The 25,933-nt window shown below is 39.7% G+C and overlaps 1 protein-coding gene across 8 annotated transcripts in view; it reads left to right on the forward strand.

Annotated features, from left to right (window-relative positions):
- Positions 1 to 25,933, forward strand: part of tbc1d5 (TBC1 domain family, member 5) — a 554,754-nt gene that overhangs the window by 340,932 nt on the left and 187,889 nt on the right. For all 8 annotated transcript variants that reach the window (XM_041183651.1, XM_041183652.1, XM_041183650.1 and 5 more), the window contains 2 exons: positions 22,133 to 22,275; positions 24,226 to 24,332. In XM_041183651.1, coding sequence (XP_041039585.1) covers positions 22,133 to 22,275; positions 24,226 to 24,332 — 250 coding nt within the window. The remainder of the gene's footprint in view (positions 1 to 22,132; positions 22,276 to 24,225; positions 24,333 to 25,933) is intronic.

Below are 25,933 nucleotides of genomic sequence, written 5' to 3' on the forward strand. Positions count from 1 at the left end.
GTTTGATTTCAAAACATTGTTTTATAGACATGCCATTTTTAAAATTATGTCCATTGAGAAACTTGATAGCTAAAGCTTCTGATAACTACAGCCATTTCAGAATAGTCCATCACTCGGACTCAATCATGTGAGTTTTGTCAGCTGGATCTATGGACAAAGGAAGTGGGGAAAATTCAAAACTTATGCCATCTCCCTAGCTTAGCATCTAGCTGTTCCTTAACTGATTTTGTGATGATTCCCTCTGTTACTATACTTATAAATCCATCCCCCACATTGTGTGAAGAGCTTCCTGACATCAGTCCTAAATTTTTCAGGAACTAATTTTACCGCTAGTCCTAATGTCAGTTTTAGCTTTAAGTAATGTATCGGATTTATTTAAGTTTTATCATTTATTTCTTTTGTACCTGTTTGAACTTTCTTTTTAAGTTGCCTCTTTTCAAGAACGCAGTCGGACAAATGCCCTTTGTCATCCACATGTACCTTATAATTGGATTGTTGATCAATCATGGGTTTGTTGTTGTCAGTCCCACACTGCACTCTGGAGGAGAGCTGAATGGTGTTTGAAATATGGGGCTCAGGATATAAGTAATATATCCCTAAAGACAGGATAGAATGCAAACTTAATGATTCTCAGGTTCAAAAAGATTAAAATTCTGATTATTATGAACTTCGAATAAAGTTTGTCTTATTAACAATACTTTAGTGGAATATTTGCAGTTTGCTGATTTTTAATATGGTGTGGAGATATTAAGCATTTATATATACATTTTCTATATTATGTATATATAATTTTCAGTTATAAACAATATGGGTATGAAAATAGCTTACATGAGTCAAACATGAGAAATAGAAAAGAAGATGAGTGAACTGACTTTGATCACTTTGAAATATAACATGTAGTTCAAAAAAGGGGATGTAGTTCCTGTAATTTCTATAAGATATTCAACCTTATTTCAAAATGCTACTACAAGGCTAAAGAGTCAAATGTCACAAACATTACACACTTAAATGATCTGAATATTGGAGTAAATGAGTGTCTCATTATCTACCTGGAAACTTATACTTGTGGGTATGAAGTTCCTCCATGAGGAGGAAAACAGTTACTGCAGTAGCTTCTTTGAATGTTGCACATGTCAGAAGCTTGGCAGTAATCTGTTGTAAATGCATTAGGTTAAGGGAAATACGTGTCATGTTCAAATATAGATATTTGCTATCACTTACAGGAACTGAGTTAGTTTATTTACTTTAGGTCTTCCAGAGAGTATGAGTCTAACAAAAATGAGTGCTTATTTCACATTTATGGAGAGGCTTTACATTTGTGATTTGTACGAACGGCATATATTTTGAGTATCTCTGTAACATTTCTTGTGAATTAGATACCTCACTTTATGACACGAGTCCACCCAACTATGATCCGCTACCCACCCATACACACCTTAGCAAAGCCAGAAAAGGTCTCTGTTGTAATAAGGTGTTTCTGTCACTATTCAAAGGGAACTCTTGCTAAAACTGTACAAGGCACTAGTTAGACCACTCCTAGAATACTGTAAACATTTTGGGTCCCCTTATCTAAGGAAAGATATACTGGCATTGGAAGTAGTCCAGAGAAGGTTCACTAAGTTGATCCCAGGTATGGAGGGATTTTCTTATGAGAAGAGGTTGAGTAGATTGGGCCTGTACTCACTGGAGTTTAGAAGAATGAGAGGCTGCCTTATTGAAACATGATTCTTAGGGGGCTTGACAGGGTCGATGCTGAGAGGTTGTTTCCCTTATGGGAGAGTCTAGGACCAAAGTGCATAACCTTAGAGTAAGGGGTCACCCATTTAAGATAGAAATGAGGAAGAATTCCTTCTCTGAGGGTAGTGAATCTGTGGAATTCTTTACAGAGGGCTGTAGAAACTGGTTGTTAAGTATATTCAAGGCTGAGATAGACAGATTTAAAATCAGTAAGGGAATCAAGAGTATGGGGAAAAGGCAGTAAAGTAGAATTGAAGATTATCAGATCAGCCATGATCTCCTTGAACGGCAGAGCAGACTTGATGGGCTAAGTGGTCTACTTTTGCTCGTCTGATGGTCAACAAATTTTGTGTGTTGCTTTGAGAGGACTTATAAACCCATCCCCCACAAGGTGCTTAGGACAGGTTTGGATGGGGGTGATTAAATTAGTAAATGTGTGAAACCTAATCAAAACCACGTCTACTTCTGGTTTAACTATTGCTGGCTTGGAGGTATCCAAGTATCACGCTCAAGAGATGCATCAGTGATTTTAATACTTAAATTAGGCTTTTTTCTGAATTTAGGAGACATTTGAAATTAATACTGGCCAGCTGGATTTCCTGTGGCACAGAAAACCATACAACCTACTTTGCCACATCATTGGTGGCTGTGCCTTTGGTTTGTGGAATTCCATCCAAAAACTCTCTGCCCCTCCACCTCACTCTCCTTTTAGACTTTTCTTGAAACCCAACTCTTTGGCAAAATTTTCATTTAGCCTTTATAATATCTCTTCCTTTAGTCCAGTGCCAAATTTTGAATATGCTTCTCTGAAGTACTTTGGAAATGTTTTTCATTTATTTAGTATTCTTAACTTACAAGTTGTTGCTGGAGTGGTGTTGTGGTTTACTTTGCTCTCAATTCCTCAATGGAACCTCTTTCCTTCTCTGTGTTAACTGGTCTTTCTATCTCTTCTCCTTTTTCTCTGGTCGTGATTATAATCATCTTGGAAGCACTTTATAGTCTTGTATCCTGCTGATACTTTGAGTCTGATTTACCTGAATCTTGGCAATACCTATTCCTTGGAGCACACCCCCACCCCACACCACCTCTATCTCTTTATGATTTAAGGTTCAGATAGAAATAGCAGCAGTGAAAGGTTCTGGAGGTCAGTTGACACCTTGCATAATTCTGCTCAAAAGCTGTAACCCTACATTTTCTTTTTCCTTTCAGTGCGTGTCCAATTCCTTTTTGAAAGCTACAATTGAGCCTGCCCCCACCACAGTCTCAGACAGTCCATTCCAGACCCTATTTACTCACTGCATAAAAGTGTTTTTCTTCATGTCGCCGAAGGTTCTTTTGCCATTCAAGTTAAATTGCTGTCCTTTGGCTCTTGATCCTTCTGTCAGAGGGAACAGTTTCTTTCTTTCTATTCTAAGAGCTCCTCTTAATTTTTAACACCGCTATCAAATTTGCTCTCAAACTTTTCATCTCTAACGAGGTCAATTCCAGCTTCTCCAATCTATCTATGTAATTGAACTCCAACATTGCTGGAACCATTCTTCTAAGTATTTTCTGCACTCCCTAAAGCCTATATATTCTTCCTAAACTGTGATGCCCAGAATTGGACACATTACTCCAGTTGCTTTTCTACTCCATTGGCTCAATTTTCCGAGTCCAAACAGGGACGGAATGGAGGCGGGACAGCAAAAAAGAAAGGCGCCCCTGCCTGTGTGCTGGTATGTCACCTCTCATCGTGACTGACAACTTTCCCAAGGATGGGGGAGAGCAGAGGCAAGTGGGGAAGTTAAGTCACCCACCTTGTTAATTGGGTTAATTGGGATTGAAGCCACCGGAAAGCACACTAAGAGCTTCTGACCTCCCTAGATTTTCATGGGGTCGGGTGGCTATTAGGAACTCTCTGAAGCTGACCAGCTGCAAACTGGCGAGCACAGGGTGGCAGTGTTGATGTAAAAACCCTCTTCCCAATTCGATCCCACCTCCAATGGGAGAATCCGGTCCTGTGCATCTGTTTATAAAACTCAGGATCCCATGTTGGGGTACAACCTCCCAGGTGGATATCCTTTATGTGAATATGGATAGTGAGTCTTGGTATATAAGTTGATGGGATGGAAGTCAGGTTAAAGAGAATAGTAGATGAGGCCTCACGTGATATCCACGTACATCCACTATCATTTCATGTGCTAGCCTGGATTTGCCAATCCCAATGAGAACTCATTTTCACAGACTAGAGTATGAAACTCAGAACTTACTCGTCCTTATGGCTGTCCCACACATGTTCTGTTTAGCTATTGAGTCATAGTGGATACACCTAATGTTATAAGCACATGATGCATCAGAATTCAGAAATCAAAAATGCATATTCCAGCCTCAAAGCAAAACGTAATTTTTTTCACTAAATTGGTTCAATACTTGTGGATTACGGTGGAGGTGGAAGGAAGAAAGAAATTTTGTTTTGTTCACTACTTTAATACAAAAATGATCTGTAGGGTTATGTAACCAGCATAATATGATACTCATTTTTGCAATTTTTACATAAAAAGTCCTCTTCCCTGCAATGCTGTATGCCTCAGATTTTTTCTTTGTACCATCTGGAGTATTAGGACAAGTTTAGCCCAGGAGAATACTGTGTAAAGGGTGGAATGCTGAAAAGATGTGAGTTAATGACAATAATTGTGCTGGTCAAATCCGTTTCATGAATATGGTCTAATTTTGACAGGCAATTTACTAAGCCACCTTGTGAATACCATTTGGTTTGATGGGTCGTCATAGACCCTGTTTGACGTTTGTCCCCTGTAAGACCGGATGAACGTGAAAAATTCACTTAGGCAAGGAACTCCTAGGAATAAACTGTTCTCTAGTTTGGCACACATGGGATTGTACAAGGTGAGCGGAACTTCAACTTGTCACGGATGCAGTACATCTGACAAACATAAGTAGATGCTAATGGCCAAATCGTGACAGAATAAAGTCCCATAACCATATGGCTAATTGCCACAACAATATCTTCAGTGTTATTAATCAAGTTTTCATACTGTGCCATGATAATTGGAATAATTAGAAACAGCGTAGGCATAGCCAGCCTCCACTATATTCTTTGTGAGCAGGGACTTGAAAGAACAGTATTTGCACTTCCTTCTGCATTGTTAAATGCTGTGGTTCCCAACAAAAGCTATAGTTAATTAGTGAATTAACTCCCCGTCACTGGAGCCTTTCTCACCATCAGGGGCGTTAGAGTACAGAAGTAGCAAAGTGATCCAAGGGAGCACACTGCTTGCCATTTCAGAACTTCTATTAACACTATTATGTGAACTAGCAGAATTCATTCCATAGTTTCTTAGTGCTCAACATCCAATTTGAAAAATGCAACTTCACTTGTAAGTACACATAATACATAACAGGCAAACAGATGGGAAATCTGAAAGGTAAATATTGAGCCATGGGTAAAGTTTCATGATTTCCTTAAAGGCAAAGTGGTGTTTTAAGTAACAAATTCATTATTATACTTAATGAAATTAATGGTAATTAATATTTAGCCTATGAAAATACCCTTAAGTTTTCTAATTTTAGTAAGTTTTTTTGTTATGACAGCTCTTTTGTTTACTTGCTGAAAAATGGAAAACAAATGAAGAAAAGAATGGATGCACAGTGATCCTGCCTGTGCACTTAGCCATGACAGCCTATGTTGTGAGGAATCTCATTTCTCCTCCCCAAATGAGTGCTGCAGAATCCTACTTGCCCCAAAGTCGTCTTGCACTCAGACTACAATCCAACTGAAAGTTTCTAGTTCCTAGCATCCCTACACCCCATCTTCTTATTCACTTCCTTTCTCAAGTCATTCCTGTCCTCTGTTCCACCCTCCTTTGTGACTCATCCATGTAGAGCTCGCTAACAGCCCAACTTCCCATCCCCACCTTTCATCTTTCCCATCTTGGCCCTTAATAGCTCAGATATATAATGGCCTGGCTTTTGCTCTGAGTGGCAAAGGAGTTGCTTTTGCCATTTGCCTCACATAGGGAACCAGGGGAAGCCCAGAAACTTTCCCGGGCTTATCAGCACAAATTTTCAGGCTTCAGACATCTTTTTTGAATTTAACACCTTCTATAGTATGTGAGTGGCATCTGTGGGCAGAACAAGCAGCAGGGAAAACTGTTCAACCAACCAGACTGAAGAATCCTTATAGACAGCAGATCAGAAAATAAAAAACAGGAAATATAATGGCATTTAAATTAATTTTGAATGACATTCAGTAAGGTGCTACATGAAAGGTTGTTGCACAATATGTGGTTTGGGATAATATATTAGGACCAATAAAATATTGGTTAAAGGACAGAAAACAAAGTAGGAATAAATGGATTATTTCCAGGGTTGCAGGCTGTTACTAGAGGGGTGCCACAAGGATCAGCTCTGCGGCCTCAGGTATTAACAAATTTTATTTGTGATTTAGGTGTAGGGTCCAAGTATAATGTGTTCAAGTTTGCTGATGATACAAAGCTAGGTGGGAAGGTAAGTTGTGAGAAGGACATAAAGGGTAGAATTTAATGCCCTCTTGGCAGCGAGTTTGAGGCAGGGACATTCAATTTGGCGGGAGTGTGCAGGGCGGAGACTCTACCACCTTCCCACCTCCACTGACTAAGTAGGGGGGCAGAAAGGTTTGTGGACGGCCATCCTGCCGGGACACTAATTTAGGCCAAGAACCTCATCCCTCCACTGCTGGTAATCATCCAGCGGCAGGTAGGGGACTTGCCATGCATGTAGCCTGAGGTTTGCTTGTCGGCTTCCGGGATGAGACCCTCGTTCAAATGCACTGGGTTCCTAATCAAGGGATCTGGCATCAGGAAAGGGGTAGGGGGGGGAATGCTGCGAGCCACCTCCCTGCCCTTTCTTCTGACCCCATCCCCCACCCCCAGGCCTAGCAGGATATCTTTGACAACAATTTCTGGGCTTCTGCATTTAATTGCACTTGTGCAGATGCAAGAACTTGCTATGGTGAGACCTGAAAGCCTTACTGTTTAGTAGTGCAAAGTTCAGGCCATTGAATACATCAGGAAAGCAAAATACTAATGCCACACAGATATTGGAGCCCCAAAGAGAGAAGTTAGAAGACAAGTCCAGAGTGAGAAAAGTATACAGGTCATAGAGAGGTTAGAAGATAAAGATTAAGCAACATGTATTTTAAGTCTGGGAAGAAGCAAAGATATTGAGTTGTAACTTCCAAGCTCCCCAGTGTCGCGTTTGGGGGTATCCCAAAGATGTACTGGGGAACCCCTCACGGAACTTCAGAGTCACACAGCAATTGCCCAGAAGTGGCAAGGGGACCTTTCTCCCCCTTGCACTATGAAATGCTGTAATTTCAGGACCTCTGCAAAAGATCTTCGTGATTAGGGTAAGAACTTTATATCTCTTTAACCAGGCAGCTGGAAGAATCATTACTCAGCAATGCAAAGCCTGAATCAGAAAGCTAAGTTAAGAATATTTAATTCAATGTCAAACCATGAGCAGAAAGTAGAAATAAAAAGAAGCGAGGAAAAAAATTGGAAACAAGTTGAGAAAAGTTCTTAGTTTGATTTGAAATCAGCAACTACAATTAAACTGAAGGAATGAAATTATTTACCCATAAATGTTGATTTTCAGTGCCAGAGAGGTCTTTTGGTAGAAACCAACACTGATCACGCCGTTAAAATGCACTTGGAGAATGGACAAGCCCTGATTCTGTCTGGCGAGATTATTGAGTAATTCTTGCATATGTACAGCAACATCATGCCATTGCGTTATTTCAATGCAAATTCTCTTGTTGAGTTGCTGCTAAAGCACCAATTCTGAAGGAGTGCAACGAGGATAGGGAAACCCTGATTTCCATGTTAAACTGTACATGAGCAGTCACAGGAAGTAGCTGTCTGATTTATACTTTAATGAGGGGACCACTGATAGCCTCACTAACACTTCTACGTTGTCCTTCTAGGTGGTAGAGGTCACGAGTTTGGAAGTTGTTGTTGAAGAAGCCTTGGTGATTTGTTGCAATACAGCTTGTAAATGGTACACACTGCTGCCACTGTGCGGTGGTGGAGGGAATGAATGCCGAAGGCAGTGGCGGATTTAGTTAGTGAGGCCCTATGCTCAGCTTCACTTTTGGCCCCCTCGCCTCACTCTCACCGTACGATGCCTCGCCCTGGGGCCCCTCCGCTGCCTTGTCCTGGGGTCCACTCCCACACTTGCTCACTCCCCCACAAACACTAAATCAGACTCTCTCTCTCTCTGTCTCACATACCCCTGGGCAACAAGTCCTATAAGCCTATCAGCAGAAAACGCTGGAGAGCAACAACCTGTGATTGGAAGAGCACATTCTTTAGCAATCTTCCGCTGCATTTGCCTTAGGGGGCCACATTGGGGGACTTCGCCCGCAGGCTGGGTTGGACGAGCCTGTTTTATATTATCTCATACTAATCTTAAATCTACATTCAAACTAAAAAAGCAGCAAACATTAGGCTGTATTATCTTACAAAGCTCTCGGGTTTATAATGTATCCTGCATTTTGGGGCCCCCTGTCGTTTGGGGGCTTCATGCCAAGGCACGGTGTGTTTCATTGTAAATCTGCCCCTGGTTAAGGTGGTAGGTGGGGTATCAATCAAGTGGGCCACTTTGTCCTGGATGGTATTTGAGTTATTGAGTATTGGTTGGAGCTGCACTCATCCAGGCAAGTGGAGAGTGTTCCATCGCAATCCTGACATGTGCCTTGTAGATGGTTGACAGGTGTCAGGAAGTGAGTTACTCGCCACAGAATTCCTAGCTTCTGCTCTGCTCTTGTAGCTACAGTAGTTATATGGCTAGTCCAGTTCAGTTTCTGGTCAATGGTGCCCCCCCCCACCCCGGATATTGATAGTGGGGAGTTCAGCAATGGTAATGCCATTGAATGCCAAGGGGCGATGGGTAGATTCTCTCTTGTTGGAGATGTTCATTACCTTGTATTTGTATGACACGAATGTTACTTGCCACTTATCAGCCTAAACCTGAATGTTGTTCAGGTCTTGCTGCTTATGGAAATGGGCTGCGTGAATATCTGAAGAGTCATGAATGGTGCTGAACATTGTGCAGTCATCAGGGAACATCCGCACTTCTGACATTATTGAAGGAAGGTCATTGTTGAAGCAGCTGAAGATGATTGGCCCTAGGACATACCCTGAGGAACTCGTGGAGTGATGTTCCGGGACTGAGATGATTGACCCCCAACGACCACAACCATCTTCCTTTGTGCTCAGTATGACTCTAACCAATGGAGAGTTTTTCCCCTGATTCCCATTGACTTCAGTTTTGCTAGGGCTCCTTGATGAAATGCTGAGTCAGATGCTACCTTGATGGCCAGGGAAGTCACTCTCCCCTCACCTCGAGTTCAGCATTTTTGTCCATGTTTGGACCAAGGTTGTAATAAGATTAGCAGCTGAGTGGCCCTGGTGGAACCCAAACTGAGTGTCAGTGAGCAGGTTATTGCTGAGCAAGTGGTGCTCGATTGTACTGTCAATGACCCCTTCCATCACTTTGCTGATGATTGAGAGCAGACTGATGGGGTGATGGGGTGGTAATTGGCTCGGTTGGATTTGTCCAGCTTTTTGTGGACACAACATACTTGGGCAATTTTCCACATTGCCCGGTAGATGCCACTGTACTGGAACAGCTTGGCTAGGGGCATGGCTAGCTCTGGAGCACCAGTCTGCAGTACTATTGCTGGATTGTTGTCAGGACCCATAACCTTTGCAGTATCCAATGACTTCTGCCATTTTTTGAAGTCCCTGGAATGAATCTAATTGGTCGAAGGCAGGCATCTCTGATGCTGGGACCTCATGAGGAGGCCAAGATGGATCATCCATTTGGCACTTCTGGCAATTACAGGCAATTCAACCTAAAATCTGATTTTTAACAGCCTGTCAGCAGCCAGGACAGCTGTTACAGTAACCAACTGGCAATCTCCTTCAATATTAGGTAAGCTTAACAGGACAGAAAAGTCATTTTAAAACATGGCACTGATTAAGATTGGATATGACTCCGATTCTTTCTTTTGTACAAGATTTTTCTTGGTCTTCCCCTGTCTTCTAACATAGGTTGTATATTTATGTTTGCCTTCTTTGATCTTCAGGTATTCTGTATCTAGCTTTCACTTTCTCTCCCCTTCTCTTTGTTAGTGTCACCTTTTTCTCACTTGTGTGTACACGTACAGGTCATATCGTAATCCTCCTACATCTCCTGTCCTATTCAATGCCGATAAAATTCCTGCTGGATGTGCACTGCCCGATTTTGCAACCAGCGTGCTACCTTCTCAAGCATGATGGTCCACATTTTGCAGTCAGTGGGAAAGCAAAGTGGCTGTCTACTAACTTTGAAAAAAGCTGACCACAAAGATCTAGCGATCCCTGTGGTGGAAATTTAAACTTTTCTGACAGCAGTTTAAATCTAGCGCCAAGTCAAGGGCATGTCTTGGCAGGCAGCACCGGTGATGTCAACAGGTGGTAAGGAGCCACATTGAAGTATTCACACAAAGCAAAACAGAAACTTTAAATCCTTCAAGTTTAATTTAAAACTTCAGAAAGTGACTATTAAGATAGCAGCTAAAGTAAAGCTAAGCAGGTTTTTTAAAAGAAATATATACTTTTTAAAACATATGGAATTTTTTTTATAGAGAAATTTGACATTCTAGAAATATAAAATCAGCTTTTTAGGGCCAGTAATGGTGTTCAGTAATTATGAAGTTAGCATGTTGTTTAAAAACCCAGTTACATCTCATTTAACACGCTTTAACTTTTTCAAAGGTTTTTACAGCAAGACCATCAGTGTAGAAACGGACGTTCTCATCAGTTAATTATTGTGAGAGAAATTGCAGACACTGGAAAGCTTTACATGATGTCCTATGGAGGGGTCTAGACACTGACAGCAACTGTTGGACCCCCAAAGTTGCTGTCAGTTTCAGTGGAGTGATGATGGCAAATGCTGACAGTTTTGCTGTCATTGCTATAGCAAAATTCAGGCCATTCTCTTGGTCTCTGTCACTCTCACATCTCTGGTCATTTTCACTTTCACCCTCTGGATGGTAACTTATCCAATTCTGATCATTGTGATAAAAATTGGACAGGTTCTACAATGGACGGACAAGCCATTCTGTCAGACCACTGCATGTTGCTTTTATTCATCTTTCTCTTCCCCACTCATGCTTTTTGAGTAAAAATAAGCTCTTCGTAATGGTTTACCTCAAAGGTTCAAAAGCTCATGTGATTTCATTTGGAGAATAAAGTTAGAATTGCTGCTATGTTTTCACACTTTGGGTTGTAGAGTTTAGATTACTTGTACAAAATCATATCAATGTATGCTGGGAGTGTTGGCCATGCTGAAACAGGCACCTTCAGAACTCTAGGCGCTGGTGCATGTTAGGAGCTGTGTTATAAAGGCACATCAGCTAACAGGTGATACTTGTTGGAAGATGATTTAGTCAAGATCTAGACATTCTGAAAGAGGCATCCATTTGTCATTTTAACATAGCAAATGCTATAATGTAAGTAAATATTTTTTGTATGTTTATTCATTAAAGTTGCCTTTCTCAGCTAGGGCGAAAAGGTTTTTGAAAAAAATATATAGTCCATTTTGTTTAAATGATGGTTGCTGCTGGCTGTCTGTTGTTGGTTTTCATTCTTGCATTCTACTTCCTGATTGGTGGTACTCCAGCCTACTCTGTTTTAATTTGTTCTTTGATGACTACAAAATTTGACCATATGCAATATGCAAAACAGCAAGTTTGATGGATAGATAGAACATTTGCATGGTTGTACCTTTATTATTTTTCTCTCAGTACCTCAGATGATAGCCTGATTTAGATTCAATCACTATAAATCACTGGCCCTGATGATATATTGCCAGTCGTATCCTCTAACTTTTACGATGAGCAATTTCACCCCTTTCTTGGACTCACTCAAGTTCTGTCGAAGGGTCATGAGGACTCGAAACGTCAACTCTTTTTTTCTCCGCCGATGCTGCCAGACCTACTGAGTTTTTCCAGGTAATTCTGTTTTTGTTTTGGAATACCAAGGGAGATTTGTTAGTAATGCATAAACACAGTATATCTGGTGTGCACTTCCTGTCCTTCACATTACACTTGATGTCACGTTGATCTCAAATTTCTGTCATACCTTAAAGACAAGTATAAAGACTTAAAGAAACTGCAAAGGACAAAATGATAAATAAAATATCTTGCATTTGTAAATGATACTGTTCTCAGCATCAATTTGCATTTATATAGAACCTTCAATGTAGTAAAATGTCCCAAGGTGTTTCACAGGAGCATTATCAACCAAAATTTGACATTGAGCCATATAAGGAGATATTTGGACAGAAGAGCCAAGAGATTGGTCAAGGTGGTACATTTTGATCATCTTGAAGGAGAGGAAGACAGTGAGATAGGAAGACATTACAATTTGTTAGAGATGAAAAACAATCTTAAAATACTGAATCCTTCAGACCTGCAATTCTTACCTCTATCATATTCCAGATTGTAAAGTTCCCTGACTAAACAAAACCTACATTTCTGAATGACCTAACTCTCTGTTTACTTAACAATGAGATTTGCCAGCTTAAAAAAAAAGTGGCTCGCAATTTGCTGTCAAAAACAATGGTGCCACTAATAGCAGTCATGTCCATATGCTACAGCAATTTCAGGCAAGGACAGGTGCATCACAGAAATTCAAATGTTGGTGTCCAAGTTGTACCGTTTTGCCATTAGTTTTGTCAAAAACAGCATCTCGCTTTCTGGCTCACCATTGAAATGCATTAAGTCACGAAAAGTTGTATTTACACTATAGATATCAACTAAAGTTGCCACAGGAAGTTAGATCTGATCTGAAATGGTGTCAGGAGCTTGTTTAAAGCTGTTTAAGGTCTGTGCATATTTAATTAAGCTTGGATTAGCTGTGTGATATTTGCCATGTGCTAATAGTTAATTACTGTTAACAAACTCTGTCACCAAAAATTAATTATTGCAAGTTTGGAATCTCAGTCTTTAAGATTTAAATTGTTAGCTATTTTAAAAATGAGATTTTTTCCCATTTTTGCTTTCTCTCTCAATTCAGTTTTTCCTTCCCTCTTTTTATTTCTCTTTCTGATTTAACATTGAATTCATCCACTCTAATTTACACATCCCTCTCATTCCTTTTTCTGTTACTTTCACAACCCTTCAATTTTTCCATTTTACCACAAATTCAGCTTTTTGAAAGTTGTCTCACTTTCACATTGCATGGGATGTGACCTTATTATGAAAAATGATTATAGTCCCACATCTGGTAGAATCCAGGATACTATTTGTGGATCCTAGGAATGGAGTGACTTCACTGGTATTTGTGTAAAGCTAAATGTTGGTGAAGTGTTTGGCCTGTGAGGGAACTGGCAACAATAAAATTATGGGTGGAATTTTACACCAGCGGGATTTTACAATCCTACCAAAGTTAGAGGACTTCTGAATGGCTCGCCACGTTTTATAGCCCCGCCCCCGCCATGACAGAGCTGTAAAATTTGTCCTATGTATTCTGTCCTTTCAAATGTCAGCTGTGTTTGGAGAAAACATTTTGGACTATTAAATGTCTGTGGATACAGGTCATTCACTGATTGAAGGAAACCATATAATGGAATAAATTAGAGCATCAGAACATCAAAGCATGTTCACTTTATTGCAATTTTGTTGATGATATATTGATACCAAAGACCTGTTGACAACCCTGGAATGAAGGATGAATGTGCTTTTGCGCTATATCTCACAAACTAAATTACGTGGCCTTTGAAGATGAATATTCTCACAATCTGAAACTTTCAAAGTTCCAAGAAGATTGAGTAAATTTGATGTGTCTGCCATCCCATCTTTCAACAGAAATGTGACATTAATGAGACCAAAATCAGAAAAAATACTTCCCACTGCCTTCTCACCTGCAGCTCACCTGCTACCAGTTTTGAGCCTTGAAATAGGCGAATAGCAATCCTGCTAGATTCTGGTGGTATCCTCAGTAGGCCATGAAAGTTGGGATCCTAGGACAGAGAATCGCAATGCTATTTTAGTGGCCCAGTACAATGCTCTCTCAAATATAGGTCTTGCCCACTGCCCCAGGTGGTAAGCGGCCAAACTAGAGCCCCTTGAAAGGGGTTACTGGTGGGCTTAAGGAAAATATTGAAGTAATGGCAGTATAATCATTTTTCCTGTACCTCCCTAAAACTCCTCTTAAACTTGCACTAATATATCCACCTGTTCACGCACACAGCAAACTGCTGCTCCTGTTTAATAGTGTTCTACCCAGCTCAATTCCACACATGGATTGCCAGATTCCCTTCCCAACCCCCAGATTATCGACATAGCCATCAACACCGAGGGCTGAATTTTCTGGTCGGTGTGCAGGGGTGGGCCTGAACGTGTCGACGCGTAATATGACCTGCAATGACGTCAGCGTATGTCCCAACGTCATCATGTGCCATCGCAATATTTCGTTCAGGTGCACGCCGGAGTCAGCTGTGCGCCCGCCGAAATGTCAACGGCCTATTAAGGCCATTAAGGAATTAATTAAGTAGTTAGGAACACTGCACTTCCAACCTTAAGGTTGGCGGGCAGCTGAAAAGCCCAAGTGGCCTTCAAGGCCATGGGCGGGATGAGGTTTCCTGAAGCTTTCATAAAATTTATAAATAAATTTTCCCGCCTTTACAAACATGTCTCAACTCATGTGACGTCACATGAGGGAACATGTTTAAATAAATTTTTACATCATTTATTAAACTATTTTACTATCCATTCAATTTCCCCGAGGCAGCTCCGTGTCTCAGATAGATTGCTGTGCTCTTTTGCGCTCGCCCTGACTCTCCCTTCACCACCACCCCATCCCACACAGGTATCACTGAGTGCTCCCAGCCGCATATTATGCTGGGTGGGCCTTAATTGTCCTGCCCACTTAAAACGGTGGCACGCAGCCACTCGTGGGTGGTGATCAGGCGCCCGCTCCTGCCCAGACTGCCCGCCATAGGAAAAATCCTGGCCCAGGGATCAGTTCCATGGAAAAAGTTGCAACCAGGCAAATTTCCTGCTTGTGCAGTGGTCACTGTAAAGCAGTTTGCATACTTGAAGTACACGTTTCTTGATTTGAAAACCCGTACAGCAAACACTTTAGTACTGCAGTGCTTGGATTATTATGAGCAAAGCTGTCTTCAGAATTTTATCACTATTTTTAGTGTTACATTATTGCATTCTTATTTGTTGATGTTGAGCACTAAGGAATAATGGATTATAAGCTGTAGTAATGAATTTCATTCTTTAGTAAAAATTTAACCAAAACATGCTTATGTTCAGTCTATGCGTCTCCACTTTTTCTGACCTGGCGTGCCTTGGATTATTGAATTTCCTGCAATGAGATTGGTGACATATACTATAAATCTTGTCATCTAGCGCTGATCTCGCTATTGCTAACATGCTTGGAATTTTGCTGGGTTTTAAATTACAATAGAAAGTGAGCATAGCAGTGAATCAGGCACTCAGTGAATGGGAGTAACTTATTAAATAAACTTGAATCTAGAATTGTTTTAAGCTGTACTGTTCTGATCTTGAGATTCTTGTCATTTTTTGCTGCTTGTGTGAATTAATGAATTTAGGTCACTGCAAGTCATTACATTAACATTAACTATTAATTTAGAAATAAAATAACTGCTGACTTTTAGTTTCACAGATTATAAGAGCACAACATCCTGGGTTTCACATGAGATACTGACTTCTGAATCAGTGTGCTTGAAGTGTTTTGAGATATATATACATCAATCTGTTCAACGGATTGAAACAATAGATTCATAATAAAATTAGACTTATTGCTATGTTGTTGCCTTTAGTGAGGTTGAGCACTGTGGAAAAACATTTCAATTCTGGAAACAATTTCATAAATTAATTCAAATTTGGGCATAAAACATGGCAATAATAAAATTGAAAATCCCAGGTACCAAAAGTTGTTTAATCTCTGCAACAATAGTTCATTTTTAACAATAAGATTTGAACCCCAATCTTGGAGCAATAAATCACAATGCTGCCAGGTAACTTATGCCATTATTTTTGAGCCTAAGTGGCAGTAGCATGAAGCCCAATGTAAAAAACAGGTCAGGATTAATGTTGATTTTAATGAGGGCAGAGCTGATAATTGCCTTATCTGGCAGGGGTAACAGTGAAGTTGTGCAAAAAGTCACAGGAGGAAAAGTCATGGTGGTGTAATTAATGACATAAGTAAGTTACTCCATAATTTCCCCCTTTTACACTGTTCATGAGTCACAGAATTGTTATAGCACTGAAGGACGCCATTCAGCCCATTGTGTCTGTGCTGGCTCTATGTATGAGCAATTTACCTAGTGCAACTCCCCACCTCCCCGTAACCTTGCACATTCTTCCTTTTCAGTGAGGTTGAGCACTGTAGAAAAACATTTAAATTCTGGAAACAATTTCATAAATTAATTCAAATTTGGGCATAAAACATGGCAATAATAAAATTGAAAATCTCTGGTACCAAAAGTTGTTTAATCTCTTCCAAGCCTCCACCACATTATTAGGCAGTGCATTCCAGATCCTAACCACTCACCATGAAAAAGCTTTTCCTCAAGTCGCCATTGCTTCTTTTGCCAATTACCTTAGATTTGTGCCCTCTTGTTCTCGATTCTTTCACCAACGGGAGCAATTTTTCCCCATTTATACAGTCCAGACCTCATGATTTTGAATACCGCCATCAAATCTCCTCTCAATCTTCACTTCTGCAAGGAAAACAGTCCCAACTTCGCCAAACTATCTGTGTAACTGAAGTTCATAATCCCTGGAACCATTCTTGTGAATCTTTTCTGCACTGTCCCGAATGCCTTCACATCTTCCCTAAAGCGTGGTGCCCAGAACTGGATGCAAAATGCCAGTTGAGGCCGAACTAATGTTTTATACAAGTTTGACATAACGTCCTTGCTAGATGCTGTATACTTTCTTAACCACTCTTCCAACCTGTCCTGTCACCTTCAATGACTTATGCATATAGAATTTTAGAATTGTGCCCTGTATTTTATATCGTCTCTCTGTGTTCTTCCAATCAAAATGAATCACTTCACACTTTGCAGCATTAAATTTCCCTTGCCAGTTGTCTGCCAATTCCACCAAGCTGTCTAGATCCATTTGAAGCTCTACACTATCCTCAATTCACAATACTTCGTATCATCTGCAAATTTTGAAATTGTGCTCTGTATGCCAAGATCTAGGTCAGGAAGGGCAAGGTTCCCAACACTGACCATTGGGTAACTCTACTACAAACCTTGCTTCAGCCCAAAAAACATGCATTAACCACTCATCTGTTTCCTGTCACTCAACCAATTTCATGTCCATGTGCTACTTTTCCCTTTTATTTCATAAGCTATGACTTTTCCCACAAGTCTGTTGTGTGGCATTTTATCAAATGCCTTCTGGAAGTCCATGTACACCACACCAATAGCACTGCCTCATCAACCTTATGAACATAGGAATTAGAAGCAGGAGTGGACCATTTGACCCATCGAGCCAACTCCATTCAATTAGATCATGGCTGATCATCTACCTCAATGCCACTTTCCCACACTATCCCCATATCCCTTGATACAGTTAGTATCTAGAACTCTATTGATTTCTGTCTTGAACGTGCTCAATGATTGAGCTTCCAAGGCCCTTTGGGGTAGATAATTCCAAAGATTTACCACCCTCTTCTTTGTTACGTCATCAAAAAAACTTCAAGTTGGTGAAACATGATTTTTCCCTTAAGACATCCATGCTGGCTTTCTTTAATTAATCTGTATTTGTCCATGTGGCTATTAATTTTGTCCTGAATTATTGTTCCTAGGTGTTTCCCCAATTAAACTGACTGGCCTTAGTTGCTGGACTTACCTTTACACCCATTTTCTAACAAGGGTGCAACGTTTGCAATTCTCCAGTCCTCTGGCATCATGCCTGAGTCTAATGAAGACTGGAAAATTATGGCAAGTGCCTTTGTAATTTCCTCTGTCACTTCTCTCAGTAACCTTGGATGCATCTCATCCAGTCTTAACGTTTCAAATCCATATGACTCTCCTTCAGAGCTAAAGAGAAGTAAAAATGTAATGAAATTTATACTGTTTAAGGGGGAGGAGCAAGTGAAGCTGGATAGAAGGCCAGTGATAGGTAGGGGCAAAGGAGAGACTGACAAAGATGCCATGGCAAAAAGAGGTGCTGTTAGTGGCATTAAGGCAAAAAAGCAGAATGTGATAAAAGCAGGACAAGGATAAGCATTCTGAAAAGAACAACATGAACAGTTGATGGCCCTTGTGGGGCTGTGGTAAAGGTGGGGATAAAACAATGAATAAATGAATAAAAATGAAAACAAATAAAAATAAGTGGATAAAAAATAAAAATGAATATTGAAAAAAGGGGGTAAAAAAGGGTGAGGATGGAGGAGAGAGTTCATGGTCTGAAGTTGTTGAACTTGATGTTAAGTCCGGAAGGCTGTAAAGTGCCTAGTCGGAAGATGAGGTGCTGTTCCTCCAGTTTGCGTTGGGCTTCACTTAAACATTGCAGCAGGCCAAGGACGGACATGTAGGCATGAGCGCAGGATGGCGCGTTGAAATGGCAAGCAACAGGAAGGTCTGGGTCTTGCTTGCGAACAGACCGAAGGCGCTCTGCAAAGCAGTCACCCAGTCTGCGTTTGGTCTCTCCAATGCAGAGGAGACCGCACTGGGAGCAGTGAATGCAGTAGACCAAATTGAAGGAGGTGCAAGTGAAGCGCTGCTGCACCTGAAAGGCCTCACCGTTCAAGGGCCCAAACACTCCTTTCAGGTAAAGCAGCGCTTCACTTGCACCTCCTTCAATTTGATCTACTGCATTCACTGCTCCCAGTGCAGTCCGCAAGCAAGACCCATACCTTCCTGTTGCTTGCCATTTCAACACGTCATCCTGCTCTCATGCCCTCATGTTCGTCCTTGGCCTGCTGCAATGTTCCAGTGAAGTCCAACGCAAACTGGAGGAACAGCATCTCATCTTCCGATTAGGCACTTTACAGCCTTCCAGACTTATCATCAAGTTCAACAACTTCAGACCGTGAACTCTCTCCTCTATCCTCACCCCTTTTTGATCCCCGCTTTTTCAATATTCATTTTTATTTTTTAATCCACTTATTTTTATTTATTTTCATTTTTATTCACTTATTCATTGTTTTATCCCCACCTTTTATCCTATTTTCAACCTTTTTTCCCCAGGACTGTCCCCTCCCCTCACCCCACCCCCACATCTGTCACTTGTTCGTGTTGTTCTTTTCAGAATGCTTATCCTTGTCCTGCTTTATCACATTTTTCTTTTTTGCCTTAATTCCACTATGAGCACCTCCTTTAGCCCTTACCATTAATACCCCTTTGTCCTTTAGTTCATGACATCTTTGTCAGTCTCTCCTTTGCCCTCACCTATCGCTAGCCTTCTACCCACCTTCACCAGCTCCTCCACCCTCAAACATATAAATTTCATCACATTTTTGCTTCTCTTTAGTTCTGAAGAGGAGTCATATGGACTGGAAATGTTAACTCTGTTTTTCTCTGCACAGATGTTGTTAGACCTGCTGGGTTTTTCCAGCATTTTCTGTTTTTGTTTCAGATTTCCAGCATTCGCAGTATTTTGCTTTTATCTCATCCAGTCTTGGCGTTCAATGAACTTCAGGTACAGACAGCCGGTCCAATACCACCACCTTACTAATCTTAACCCTTTAATTGTCTTAACTGCCCCCTCTTTCATTATATATTGGTAAAGACAGATAGAAAGTGTTCATTTAATACCTCAGCCGTGCCCCTCCCTCCATTCGTAAATCTCCTATTTGGTCCCTCCTTTTTGCACCCTTTTACTATTTATGTGCTTATAGAAGACTTTTGGATTTCCTTTCATACTAGCTACCAGTCTCCCTTATATGCTTTTTCACTTCACCTCGGAACCTTCTATCTTCAGACTGGTTCTCAGTTGTGTTGTCCATTTGATATGTGTCATAAGCACCTTTTTTCTTCATCCTAATTGCTCTCTTTTGTCATCCAGGAACCTCTCAATTTTTTTGTCTTGCCTTACCACTTTGTGGGAATATGCCTGGTCTGTGCCGGAACTATCTGTTCAGACACTGTTTTGTCTGCCACCCTTTGATTCCAATTAATCTGGGTCAGATCCATTCTCATCCTATTGAAGTTGGCTTTCCCCAAGTTAATTATACTCTGGATTGTTCCTTGTCCTTTTCCATAAACAACCTAAATCTTATGATACAATGATCACTGTCACTTTAATGTTCCCCTACTGATACTCGATTCACTTGGCCCACCTGATTCCCAATAAGCAGGTCTAGCAGTGCCTCCTTTCTCATGGGATAAAAACATATTGCTGTAGAAAATTTTCTTTAGTGCACTCTAGGAACTCTTGTCTCTCTCTGCCCTTTACACTACTATTATCCCAGTCTATATTTGAATAATTAAAGTCTCCCATTATAACTACCCAATAATTCTTGTACCTCCCTCTGTAATTTCCTTGCAAATTTATTCCTCTATCTCTTTCCTGCCAGTTTTGGACCACACTGAGCAGTTTAACTGCACTTTTTTTATTCTAGCCAAATGGACTCTGTCCTCCACCCTTCTGGAATTTCCTCCCTCCGGCACTTCTCCTTAATCAATACTGCCACACCCATCACCACTAACCCACTAAACCGCACCCCCCCCCCCCCCCCCCCCCAAGCACCTTGTATCCAGGCATATTTAATACCCAAGCCGGCCCTTTGAGCCAGATCTCTGTTATACCACACCTTCATATTTCTACATGTCAGTCTACACCTGTACTATGCTTTGCACTTTCACATACATGCGCAATGACCCTAATTTAGACTTTATTTTCTCCCTTTATCTGAACCCACCTAATAATTTGTTTCCTCTTAGTCTGCTCATATGTAATATGGAACTATTCTCTTTAGCACTGTTTAGTATTCTATCTTTATGCGCCTTATTCCTCTGTTCTACTTCTTTGTGCTGGTGCCCACCCCCCCTACAAATTTAATTTATATCCTCCCCCACCGAACACATGAACCTTCCCATGAGGACACTCTTCCCAGCCCTGTCAAGGCCTTGTATAGAATTCAATGGGGAAAAGATCACCTGACCAACTTGGTTGCATATTGTGCAAAATTTATAAAGGAGAGGTGTCAAAGCTGTTTCACTTTCTACAAGAACAGTAGAAGCAGAAAAAGCCAGCAAAGTTGGGGTAATTTCAAAACTAATCTGTGGAAACAATATTTCAATGGTCAATCTATGGGACAGACACCTTAGGATGACTGTGGAAAGCAGAATTGATTCATTCAAGTCCAAATTAGATGGATTTCTTTCAGAGAATCACATTTTGTGATAGCACATGCCATATCTCAAAGTACTCATACACTAAGTGCAACATGCTTGGGAGGAAAAGGTGACTTTGGACTGAATAGTCCCTAAAGCAGTTCAACTGGGTTTCCTTCATGCCATTTCTGGTTGTGCTGTATAGACTAATTGATAGAGACCGATTGCTACAATTAGTCAACAACTGCATTATCATTGTATCATGCAACTGCCAGGTAGAAGGCAAACTGAATGGACCTTGGTACTTTTTCAAGTATTAATTCTAATGTTCCTAAAATTATAAAAATTCAGGCAGTCCAAATCAAACTGTAATTCTTGAAGAGAGAGTGCAAGGAATCATCAAAAATATGCTTAACGAACAAGCTCCTTTTTACCACCCCATAACTCCCTTCCCCATCCACATGACGCTTTTATCAAAGAAGCATGTTTCTCTTAATTTGAGCAATGTAAGTAGAATTTTTGAAATGAGGACAAATGGTATGTTCATTGGTGAGTTCACCTCATGCTGTAAGCCTTCTTGGAAAGCGCACATTTTTGAACCTTGAGTCTATGATACTTTTTAAAATCAATTTGCACAAGCATCTCTGTCAACCTTTTTAGTGGCAAAAGTCTTTTATAATCGTCACCTCCTGTCAGCTAAGAGCTTCAGACACCTGAATTAGTACAAGGATGGATAGTGCCAATCTATTTTAAATGCGTGTCATACTGAAAACCAGATAACTTAAATCAAAAATTTCACCATCTAATTGACAGCCTGTGCTTCCCAGCGTAAGAAATAAAACAAAGTTCTTACAGTGAATATTCAAGGGTGCAATGTAACAGTCATGGATTTACTAAAGGTAATTGTCGAAGATCCTTTCTTTCAAGCCCTTAGATTCGATGAGCATTGTTATAAAGTCTGAATGGATTTCATTATGTTACTACTTGTAAAAGTTTTAATCTTTGTTTGTAATATTATATTATGTCTGTTTCACTCCTGCAGACGTTGGGTCAGACTTTTGTTCGGACGAGAATTTCCTCTTCAGGATCTCTTGGTGATCTGGGATACTTTGTTTGCGGACAGTGTTACCCTGGATTTAGTTGACTATATTTTTGTAGCAATGCTGTTATACATAAGAGATGTTTGTAAGTATATGCATATATATATTACATTTTTAAAGCTGAATTCCAATGCTTAAGTTTTTTGACCACTTCTACAGCAAAAAATTGGGGTGACATTAGTTTCTTTTAAATGCTGCATTTCAAAGCATACAGTAGTTGCACAATTTTTTAGAGAGTACTCTTTTAAAAAATTGTTATTAATATACTAAGACTCTTGTTTTCCCGAAGATGTAAATATTAACAGTTTGTCTCGATAATCAATGAGCACCTCACACCTATTCTGTTTCGAAGTCTCTGGTTCTGGTACTTGGCAGCAGGTGTCTATCACACCTTCCTTTTCAGTTATGAAGGGACAGAAATTTTAAGATTGGGCCCTGTAAAGGTTGCATATGCAGTAAGTTTTTTTAAATTGGAAATCTATGAGGGCTTTCAGCAAGTCAAAGAGATCAGAAATGCTGGAGAGCTGTTAAGTCATTTTGTTTAAGTCAAGCAAGTTGGCCCACTGATGTGCTTTTTTCATATTATGCTAAAATAAGTTGTGCTTATTGGATTAAGTGCGTCCAATCCCAACTGATATTCTATATGTTCACATTACTTTTGAATAAAGCAGCTTATTGATTCATTCGAGACCTCCGGCCTTAACCGTTTCTTTTTGGTCCACCTGTGGAAAGGTTTGAGTGCCACATGTAAAAGGCATGAATATCCAAGTTAGGTCATGTAAAAGTAAGATGTCCAAACAACATAACGCAGCAACCAATGCCACTGGACCCAAGAAGATTGATATTGTATACCCAAATGTGAAACAGTAAGGAAAGTAGGTATGGTAAAACACACACACACTGGTACGTGGAAGCCTGCCACCTTGTGACTAAAACATCATTCCAACTTGATTCAAATAATCTTATCCCCTGCAAGTTGCATTTAACATAGCAAAGCTTTTGTCTGCGTTCTATACATGTTTGGGGAATGAGATGAAAAGCAGACCTTAATAAAGATCGATATCTTACTGCTTTAATTATATTACTTGAGGCGATTTTTGTATTTACAGAGTCCAGATGTTTAGTCAATTAAATATCAAAACATACCCCTGACCGATTCAATTGCTGTTTTATTAATGTTGTTTTAAAATGTCAAGATCGTAAGTAAACGATAATCATTTACGTTTAGTAAGGATGCAGTACCATATAGCTCTCTGTTTGGATAGCACTAACTTGTATTTTTAAGGTACCATGTGTTTTTGGCTTTAATTACTTTCACGAAAAGTACAGTAAATGGTCACAAGAGAACAAAAGTATTATGGAACAGTGAGCACGATAAGCAAGTGCTTCACAAATGAAACCAGATGTATGAAATTACAAGCTGTCGGATCAAAAAGGAAATGAAGATGATGAAGTAGATCTCACTATAAAATATAATTATTTGTTTCAATCACTTACAAAACTTTTTACTCAATCTTTAAATGTCCAGGCTTGCAATGACTACTAGCATACAAGTACAGTCAGTTATGTTGTTAGAATACACAATATTGCCTTGGTTGCTTTTATTTTTCTATTAATTTTTAAAATGCATTTAATTTACTAACAATGCATTTAGTAACAATAATATTCCACTGCTGAAATATTGTCAGACAATTCATAGAATGCCTAAAATGAAGGATCTGAGATTATTGTGAGAAGGCATATGATTCACTGGGTTAATTTTTGTAATTTTGCATTGTACTGATTTATTTCTTACTGTTAAAAGTGGCATTATCTTTGAGTAAAGCTGTTTTGCAAACATTATTCTGTCATTTACGTGTGACATTTGTGTGATGAAAACTATTTAGACTGTCTGGCTGTTTCCCTGTCCAAACAAAACTGTTGGATAAATGCCTTCTGAAATAATCTTTTTAATTCCTAGATTTTCCTGTCTGCTGTAGTTATTAAAGATGTGCATATGTGTGTTTTACACTGTTTTGTGTTTTATCTTCTTCAGTAATTGCTAGTAACTATCAAACCTGCCTCGGATTGCTTCTCCATTACCCTTCTGTAGAAGATGTACATTCCTTAATTCAGAAAGCACTCTTCTTACGAGATCCAAAGGTAATATACTATTCTTTGAGTAACATTCTTCAGTTTAAAAAACAAAGTACTTTCAGAATTCAACTGCACATTGATCTTCTCCGAAATTCAACTGTATAGAGATCTAACTTTAAATGATAAATTTTGTAATATTAAGAGATGTTTATTACTTAAGAAATAAATTGAAATCAATTGAGATGCATGCTTGATTCCAACAGTTTCATAAGTGGGATTTGCATTTTTGAGATTTAAAATTACAGGACAGTGAGGCAGAATGTAGAATGATATGCTTGAATACTTCAAAATAATAAAAAAAAGTTCATGTCGAGATTCAACATTTAAACAATACTAAGTTAAACAAAGGAAAATCTATATTTAAAACATATATTTCATATAGTACGTTCTATGAAGATGAGTAAAATCTGTGAAAAATAAGAACATTGTTGTGGCATCTCCACTATGGTTTGCTGGTTCAACAATGGTCATTTGCTGCCTTATAAAAGGAAGAAAATGTTCTGAATTATTGTACATTTGAGGGCACATCTGTAACCAGAGGGGTAATAATTCATCAATTATAGCTTCCGTGCAGCAGTCAATATTTGTTTTATTGTACCCATGAGTTAAATTTATTTTTCAAATGGGAAATGTTTTCACCCATTTTGAATGGCTAATAGCCTGTGCTTTGTGGTCTGTTCACTGAAGATTATTGCCTACTGTCATCAGTTATTCGCCAGGAGTGAAAACATTTTCCCATGTATAATTTTCAACAAATCATGTATTTCAAGCCAAAATTATAGCATATGTATAACCTAACCAGCACAGTTCTTATTAAAAAAGACACTGTCAGTAAATGCAAGTAACATTCTATTTGGAAATATCCATAATTGATTGCCTGCTTCTTGATGGCACCATTGGTTGGGCTTGTTCTGTGACATCAAATTGTCAGCTTTGGCTCAGTGGTAGCAATGTTGCCTCTTACTCAGAAGATCATGTGTTTCACACCAACTACAGAAACTTAAACGCACACAATATTAGGCTGACACTTCAGTGCCGTACAAGCTGCAATGTTGGAGATTAAACTAGGTCCCATCTGTCCACTGAGGTCAATGTGAAGGATCCTGTAGCAATATTGGAACAAAAGCAGGGAGTTCTCCTGATGTCCTGGTAAATCAACCAACATTACTAAACGTTATCTAGTCATTTGGCTTATTGCTGTTAATGGAACCTTGCTGTGTACTAATTGGCTACATTATATTACAACAGTTATTATCCTTCAGTAAGACTTAATTGACTGATTGTAAAGCACTTTTGGATGTCCTGAGGTTGTGAAAAGTTCTGTTTAAATGCAAGTTCTCTCTCTGTCATCCAAGTGTCGTTGGCAAAGGATTTTCTTGACGTCCTTAAGAAAGAATAAAGGACAGTGTGATGAAACATAATGTGCTACAAAGTGATGCCAGTTGTAAGCAAGCTGACAACTTAGCCCCTAGTATCAAGGAGAAGCCCAAAGCAGAGATTAAGAGAATGTTCCCATCAGGAGTAAAAACATATCAGTATGCAGATTAGCCTAGTACCTTTTGGGTGTCTCTGGCTTAACAGTAGCAGAGGCACAACAGTAGGATTGA

The sequence above is a fragment of the Carcharodon carcharias genome, chromosome 3 (assembly GCF_017639515.1).
Source record: "Carcharodon carcharias isolate sCarCar2 chromosome 3, sCarCar2.pri, whole genome shotgun sequence".
NCBI lineage: Eukaryota > Metazoa > Chordata > Chondrichthyes > Lamniformes > Lamnidae > Carcharodon > Carcharodon carcharias.